The sequence below is a fragment of the Taeniopygia guttata genome, chromosome 26, assembly GCF_048771995.1.
Source record: "Taeniopygia guttata chromosome 26, bTaeGut7.mat, whole genome shotgun sequence".
Lineage (NCBI taxonomy): Eukaryota > Metazoa > Chordata > Aves > Passeriformes > Estrildidae > Taeniopygia > Taeniopygia guttata.
This window is the reverse complement of record NC_133051.1, coordinates 1,604,172-1,612,079: the sequence shown is the minus strand read 5'-3', so window position 1 is coordinate 1,612,079 and position 7,908 is coordinate 1,604,172. Positions and strand designations below refer to the sequence as shown.

Here is a 7,908-nt window from a genome sequence, read left to right as displayed (position 1 = left end):
GCTTTTCCCTCCCCCTCCCTTCCCACTGCTGCTGTTTTTTGGGCAGCTCCTGGATTTGGAGGCACAGCTGAACCCTGATTTCAGCTGTTCCAGGGAACCAGCCCTGCCCCAGGCTGGGAGCAGCTCTGGGAGCACCTTGGGTCACACAAAGAGCAGATCCCAGTCTGGTTATGAACACAAGAATGAGTTTAATACACTGAAAAAAACCACACATCTGGGCACAGATGGCACATCTGGGCCAGCAGGAAATGCTCTGCAGCCGCTGGATGCTGCTCTCCCCATAGTCCAGGTCAGGGGTGCATCCAGGCTCTGCCCAGCATGGGCAGGGACAGCAGGAACATCCTTGAGGTCCCACAGGCCACCCCAAAGGGGCCTTATGGAAGAGTCCACGTGGGAAGGTCCTACAGGAAGCTCATCTCAGCCTCTCTCAGTGGAAAATGATCTTTTTGTACTTGGAGTTGGGGATTTGCCCCCGTGCCTTGAGCCTCCGCACGGCCTCCCTCATGTGCTTGGGCTGCAGGGGGGGCAGCTCCCCCCACTTCTCACACACATCCAGAGCTGGACAGACACACAGACAGACACAGAGGTCAGGGCAGGGGCCAGCTGAGCTCTGCCCATCCCTGCTGCTGCTTCAGTGCAGTTGGGAAGGAACAGGAAATGTTTGTGCTTGGGGTTTGCAGCTCGGAGCCAGGAATGCACCAGCTCCTCCTCCCTGACAGGAGTCCCAGGACAAAAAGCTGCTGAACCCCTCAGGCCTTGTGGAGCTGCTGGATCCAGGGGGTGGGTGGGCTGTGAGTCCCCAGCAGCTGAGCAAGAGCAGCAGGCTCAGCTCCCTGCCCCAAACCGATCTGAGCTGATCCCACAAAGGAACTGGGGCAGCTTTAGAGGCTGAAGGAGCCCCTCTGTCCCTGCAGCACTAATGGCATCCCCGTCATGAGCTGCTCTGGGGCTGAGGGACAGAGCTGCCAGCCCAGCTGCTCTGCCTGAGGAGAAGCAGCAGTGCTGGGGGATCAGGGGGGCTGTGGCAGCTTCTGCTGTGAGCCACAGCTGCTGCAGGAAGGGAGAACCACGGAAATCCTGTTCCACCTCCTGCTCCAAGCAGGGAATTCACCCCAGCTTCTCAGCAAGGTGCCACTCACCTTCCTCCACCACCTCCCCAACAAACACCTTGGAGATGCCCGACATGGCGATGACAACGTTCTGGGACACGGAGGTGCCGGTGATGGACTGGATGAGCTGCGACAGCGACAGCGACAGTCAGAGCGCCACCCCTGTGACCGCCCAGCCCCTCGGGGGAGCGCGGCAGCAGCTCCTACTGCGGGGATTGGAGCTGGAGCCCCCGGGACCGGCTGTGGCCCAGCCCGCCGGGGCTCCGGCCGCTCCCGTACCCGTTTGATGGCGGCCTTGGGGAAGGCAGAGCGCCGGTACATCTCGTAGCGGTTCAGCTGCTCCTCGGAGAAGGAGGAGACCAGGATCCTGCGGGGCACACAGCGATCGCTCCCGGCCCCGCGGAGGCGCTCCCGCGGTACCGGCTGGGAGCGGGGAGCACCGGGCTGGCCACGATTCCCGAAGCCGCAGGCACTCACTGCATCTTCTGGATCTCGTCCTCGTCCACTTTCTGCTTCTTCTCCTTCCGCTCCTTCAGCTCCAGCTTCACCTTGCGGGCCGCACCCGCCTGCAGCCCCGGCTCCTCCGCGTCCGCCGCCTCCCCCTCCGCGCTCCTCACCTGGGCGGGAGCGCAGCGCTCGTTCTGCGGCCCCGCCGCCCGCCCCGGCCCCGCTCCCGCTCCCGCCTCACCTCCCCGTCCGCCACCTCCGCCTTCAGCTCGCTGCCGCCGCCAGCCTCCCGCACCTCGCCGTCTCCCGCTGCCTCTGCGGCCGCCGCTTCGGGCGGGGAGGCGGCTGCGGGCGGCGGCTCCGGCACAGCGGCGGCGGCGGCACCGAGCGCGTCCCGGGCCGGGTCCGCCATGGCCGCGCCCGCGGCGCCTCCTGATGACGACACACCGCGGGCGCCGCGAGGGGGCGGGGTCTATCGCCACGGGAACGTGACGCGTGGCGCCTCGTGATGACGCACGTGTACCGGCGAGGCGGCGCGGCGTCTGTAGCCATGGCAACGGCGCGTCCCGGTGACAACGGAGGGCGGTGCCTGTTGCCGTGGCAACAGCGACTCGGCAGCGCAGCTTAATGACGTGTCCACGGGTGCCGCGAGGGGACGCGCGGGGCCGTGCTTGTCGCCATGGCAGCGGGGCTGTGGAGCGGGCCTCACCCCCGGGCTCTGCGCGCCGGGACCGACCGGCCCCGCTCTGAGCAGCGCCTGGAACCCGCCGGGCACGGCACTAGAGCGGCCCCGCGGGGAAACTCTCCCAAAACCGCCCAAAACGGGCGCGGCGGAGGGACCGCGGGGGGCGTGGCCTTTACAACACCCCGCCCCTCGCACCGCCCATACAGCAAACCCCGCCCACCGGGCCGCGCCCGCGAGGCCCCGCCCCGCCCCGGCCCCGCCCCGGAAGTCGCGCGGGCGGCGGGGCCGCGCCGGCCATGGGGAAGGAGCAGGAGCTGCTGGAGGCCGCCCGCACCGGGAACCTCCCGGCCGTGGAGAAGCTGCTCTCGGGGAAGCGCCTCAGCTCCGGCTTCGGCGGCTCCGGTGGGAGCGGCGGCGGTGGTGGCGGCTCGGCGGGAGGAGGCGGCGGCGGGAGCGGCGGGAGCGGCGGTGTGGGGCACCCGCTGTCCAGCCTGCTGAGGTGAGCGCGGCCCGGGGCTGAGGCGGGGGCTGCTGCCGCGGGATGTGGCGCTGCGGGCCGGGAGGGGAGCGGGAGTTGTGGGTCGGCTGTGTGGGGCTGGGGGCGGCTGTGGGGGGCAGCGAGGGGGCTGCGGACAAAGCGGTGCCGGGCGCTGCTGGGGGCTGTCCCCGCTCTGCTCCCCGGTTGGGACGGGACATCGCAGCTCACACATTGCCCAGTGTGAGCTGGGCACGGAGATGCCAGGGGCCGTGCCAGAGGGATCTCCTCGGGCTCTGTGTCCTCCGGAGAGGGGAGTGACTTTTGGTAGTGCCAGCGCTGGTGCTGCCCCTTCCCCTGGCACTGGGAGCTGCGGTGTGGCCGGGGAGGTTCCCGCACTGCCAGAACTGCGGGATGGCTTTTGAGAGCTGTCCCGGCCCTGCGCTGGCGGTGACACTCTGTCGTGCCTTGTCCTCAGCCCCATGCTGTGGAATTTGCTGGTTGAAGCTCTTGGACTTTTGTTTCTCTTCCTCGTGCTTTGGCATCACCTCTCGCTGCTGGAGCTGCAGCTTTGGGACACTTTGGGAATGTTCCTGGTCCCTGAGCAGTTGGTTTGTACGGGAGGTGTGGAGGAGGTTTGTGTCCAGTGCCAAGTGATACTGTTGCTACACAACCCGGCTGTTCAGAGAGATGTGATTTGCCCCTTTTTGGCCAAATTTCATCTGTTTTTCCTTTCACATAAGCCAGTTGGATACCTGCAGGTTGTGCTGGTGGCAGAAGCCTGCAGACATGCGAGAGCTCACCCTGCCCTGGGGCACGAGTTTGCCTTTCTGAAATGTAAATCTACCCTTGGGTCGAGCTTTGTTCTTCTCTTTTGATACATTAAACAGTCTGAGCCCTTGTTGGAGTGGGATGGATGTGCCCACAGGGGGCTCAGCTCAGTGCAGTGGGTCAGTGCAGTTGAACACCCTGTGAGCTGAACCAGATCCATCACTGCCTGACAGCACCTGGGCACGATGGGGCCTTTTTCTGCCTTTCCCTGGACAGTGCCCACGGTGCCATGGTCCTGGAGCAGTCCCGTGGTGCCAGAGTGAGCCAGGCTGTCCCTTTGGCTCTGACCTGTTCTTGTTTCTCACATGTGGGCACTGCTTTGTGCACAGCCTGAAGGAGGGTGCCTGTCACAGCTGTCACTGATATTCCATGCTCACAACCATGGCTGTAGCTGCTGGTGACACTGGACCTGCCCCTTTCTCCCTGTACAGCTGGGATTTGTGCCTGTGACAGCAGTTCCTGCTCTGGCTGCACGCTGTGGGGCATGGCAACGTGTCCTGTGTGCCACCTGGTGCTATTGAGGAGCTTTGTGACTGTTCCCCACCTCCTGAGCACTTGTTGGGCTCTGGCTCTGTGTTAGGGACTCCTCCAGCCCGTGGTGAGGTTTTGATGGGAAGCAGCTGCTGAGTGTCCCTGCAAGGAGAGGCCAGAGAGTGCAGGAGGCTGCAGGGACCAGACAGATGAATTTTAGGGTGGAGAAAACCTTACCTTTTCCAATGCTAGGACATGGGAACTTTTCTGATGTAGGATTTTGCCCTTCTTGGTTGTGGGGAGAAGCCTGCCCTCAGTCAGGCCTGTGTGCTCTGTGTTTTCCCTTCCTTGGGCAGCCCCTGACCCTGCTCAGGCTGAGCCCTGCTCCTGCCAAGGCTCCTCGTGTCCGTAAGGATCTCTCCTGACACAGGAACTGCTGAGCTGCTCTCCACCCCAAGAACTCATTCCTAGAACAGGATCAGGTGCTGGGCTGGCACCTTTGTTCTTTTCTCTGCCTGATTCCAGGACCCTATTTTAGTTTCTATTTAAGTCCCACTGTTTGGATAACCTGTTCCCAAAGCTCTTCTCTCCTGAGGTGCCTGTTGCAGCTCTTTCTGTCAGTTCTGCCTTTCAGATGTCTCAAAGATACAATTTTGGATGGGGTACAAACCAGGCATTCCCTGGAATTCCCACATGACACCTGGTACGTGCTGGGCTGGCAACTGCTCTGAGCTGGCACTCACTGGTTTGGGCCATTTCTGTTCCAAAGAGAGCAAGTGCTGCTCCATGAAGTGGTAGAAGATGGCCCTGGCAGTAAATTCCTTGGAATGTGGTGTTTCATCAGGTAACCCGAATTGCCATTGGTCTGTTATCAGTTAAATGTGAACTTTGTCACAGTCTGGGCTGTGCTGCTCCTTCCCAGGCCGAGCAGGGCTGCTGGGTGTGGAGGCAGCACAGATTCCAATCACCTGTGGCTGCAGGTGAGCAGGAACAGAATGGGATGGAGTGGGGTAGGCCACAGGAGGAGGAGCTCCAAAGACAATTTAAGTCTCTGGAGGGGTGAATGTGCCAGGGTGCAACACTGAGGGCACTGGGCAGGAGAATAAATCCCAGTGGGAAGCTGATGGGAATGGGGAAAGGGGGAGGATGCAGGAGGGGGAAATGGGAGCGTGGATCTGCCAGAGCAGATGGTGGGCTCACAAAGAGGTGACGGCTGCCAGGCTTTGGGAGGCTCGGCTCCCTGCTGGCGTCCACGCAGCCCCTGGGATCTGCCAGGGCCTGGGGAGCTGCTGCAGGCCTGGCCCAGCACTGGGAGCAGATCCTGGCTCCTCGGCCAGGCCTGGCTTCTCCGCTTCCAGCCATGGACCGTGGCACAGGCAGGAGCTCCGTGTGAGGAGCCAGAGAGAAACCCACTCTGTGCGTGCACAGCTTGAGGCTTATGAGCAACAGCAAGTCCAGAAATCAGAGATGCTCTGTGAATCCTTGAGGTTCCTTGGGGTTATGAGCCACTTCTGCATCGAGGCTGCAGAATTTGATGTATTGTGGTTTTTTTTTTAGTGGTTTACTGTGAAGTTAGGGGTGGGAAACAACAGAGCAGTCTGTGGCTGAGCTATCAGGCTGCATTCAGGAGGTTTTGCCAGGAGCAATGAGGGATGGGTTGTGTTAAAGCCAAAGCTGCAGAAGCAGCTTTTTATTTCCATCTATTGCTGTGAAAAGTCTGGATGTGTGTTGCCAGAGGGGGAGGCTGAGGCTGCTGCTGAGCCCCAGATGGGATATGCAGTCCCCAGGGAGCGTATCAGGGAGATGCTTCTGCTGGGAATGAGGAGTTTGGGTGCACATCTGTTGTGGGAAGGGTCGAGTGCTGTTCCAGAGAAGCCACAACCCTTGCTCCAGCCCATTTTCTGCTGCTGCTGCTGGTGAGGGGGTCTGGTTGGTTTAAGGAGTGATGTGGTGGGATGGCAGAACACTTGAGGTGGCTTCCAACAGTCCAAGGGTAGTTAGGAATCAGAAAAATTAGTTATTTTTTAAAAAAGTGGGGTTTGGTATTCGTTCTGGTGTGGCTGATGGATCAGAGCAGGGATCTGATGGTGGGAAGGCTCCAACTGTGCCTGTCTGCTGCCATTCCCTGGGGAAGGGACACGGTGCCAGGGCTGGATTGCCCTGTCCGAGGTCAGGATCGGGCTGTCTGTCCCCCCAGGTGTCCCCAGGCCGTGTGGGTGAGCAGAGACAGCAGCAGGATCACCAGGGGGGCTCCAAGGTCCAGCTAACCCAGCCTTGTGCCAGCAAGGTGCTTCCCTCTCTTGCCCTTCCCCATCACAAAGGAGCTGCTCCTCTGCATTCCCACGGAACAGGGCAATGCTGGGTCTTCCCCTGTCCTGCTGCTGTGATTAATCATCTCACCCACTTTAAACCTTCTCCTCTCCACACCCTCCGTGCACACTGAACCCTCTTTAATTACACACCTGAGCACAGGGATTGCTGAAGGTGCTTGTGCTGGGAATTGTTTCCTAAGTACTTCTTTAAGAATTCAAAGGCTGCAGTTACCGGCTGTGACTCTGCAGTGTTTTGTCTCTGTGTGATCTTGTGATGCAGTTTTGGAAAGTTTTTGTTTGCAGTTCTGTGTTCAGGGCTGGGTCAGGAGCACCAGACTCTCCTTGCTCAGTGGCACTTGGGTAAAGTGGGTAAAGCAGAACTTGTGGTTTCACAGCACCTGGGGCTTTCTTGGACACGTGGGAATTGATGGGTGGGTGAAACCCCTTGGAGAGGGCCCTGTCTCCCTCCCTTCCCAATGGGCTGGGGGCAGCTCCAGGTTTCCAGGGTTTAGTTGGCAGAGAGGGGGACTGGAAAGCTCTGCACAGGTGGGTGTTGGGGAAAAGCTGCAGCTGGCCTAACAAACTCCTGTCTCCTGGGGCTGCACAGTTCCTGGATGCAGCAGGAGGGAAAGAAAGGCAAGCAGAGCAGTGTCTCCCCTTCCCTCCTGCTCCCTGTGGGCAGCAGGTTGTGCCCTAGCAGCAGGTTTTGCTGAAGAGGAGCTGCTCCACTCAGTGCCACAGGTCCCCTCCAGCTGTGGAAGGCCCTTTGGCAGGGAGCAGAACTTTCTGGAGATGAATGGCTGGAACAGTATTTGGTGAATTGGGAACGTCTGAGCCAAGGAACAGGGTTCATCCAGCTGGATTTTTGTGAGATAACACATCGTTTCAGTGAGTCTGAAGGACAGCAAATAGGGGAAAGGTGTGACACAGAGTACAGGTAATACAGAATGCAGAAAATGCATCCATATCATGGCAGACCAGAAGGAAAGCCCCTCTCAGCTGCCCTGGGACAAAGGACAGGCAGTTCCTGGAGGCTGAGCCCCTCCTGTGGCAGTGCCAAGGGCCTCCAGGCTGACTCTCAGCAGAGAACGTGTGCTGACACCTCCGTGTGAGCTCATCGCCTTCCCAGCTGTGCCATCCACTCCTGCTCTGTTCACTCCTCAGCTGTGGAGTGCTCTGGTGCTCTGGCTGTGGAATCCTTTCAAGGTGAAGTGTCCTCAGGATGAGAAGGTGCCTCTGAACAAGGGTGATGGCTCTTTCCTCTTGTCACTGCAGCACGAGCTCTGCCCGATGCTGAGCTGGCACTGTCACTGTCCCAGAGAGCTCACTCCAGAGTACAGCTTAGTCATGGAAATGAGATAAATCCTATTTCACAGAAACTGGTTAAAATAAAACTATTGAGGATTGATTTGTTTCTATAGCAACCGACTGGCGAAGTGAACACAGCTGCTGTCTGCAGGAGGGAGGAAAACAGAGCTGGAAATGTCGGTGCACCTGGGCTGGCTGTCTGCAGCAGAGAGCCTGGGGGCTGGGGAGGGGGCAAAGGCTCCAATAAAGACAGGGCAGGAAGGTGTCAGC

The 7,908-nt window shown here is 60.1% G+C and overlaps 2 protein-coding genes across 5 annotated transcripts in view; one reads left to right on the top strand and one right to left on the bottom strand.

Annotated features, from left to right (window-relative positions):
* Positions 1-168: 168 nt before the first annotated feature.
* Positions 169-1,997, bottom strand: TAF11 (TATA-box binding protein associated factor 11). Its single transcript, NM_001244906.1, is given in 5 exon segments — positions 169-558; positions 1,140-1,236; positions 1,389-1,476; positions 1,587-1,726; positions 1,798-1,997. Coding segments are annotated over 5 exon segments (627 nt in total). The 5' UTR covers positions 1,969-1,997; the 3' UTR covers positions 169-427.
* A 470-nt stretch (positions 1,998-2,467) lies between these two features.
* The window catches only part of ANKS1A (ankyrin repeat and sterile alpha motif domain containing 1A), a 72,090-nt gene continuing 66,649 nt past the window's right edge, over positions 2,468-7,908 (top strand). For all 4 annotated transcript variants that reach the window (XM_030292162.4, XM_030292161.4, XM_030292160.4 and 1 more), the window contains exon 1: positions 2,468-2,740. In XM_030292162.4, the coding sequence (XP_030148022.4) occupies positions 2,538-2,740 (203 nt within the window). In that variant the 5' untranslated portion in view covers positions 2,468-2,537. The remainder of the gene's footprint in view (positions 2,741-7,908) is intronic.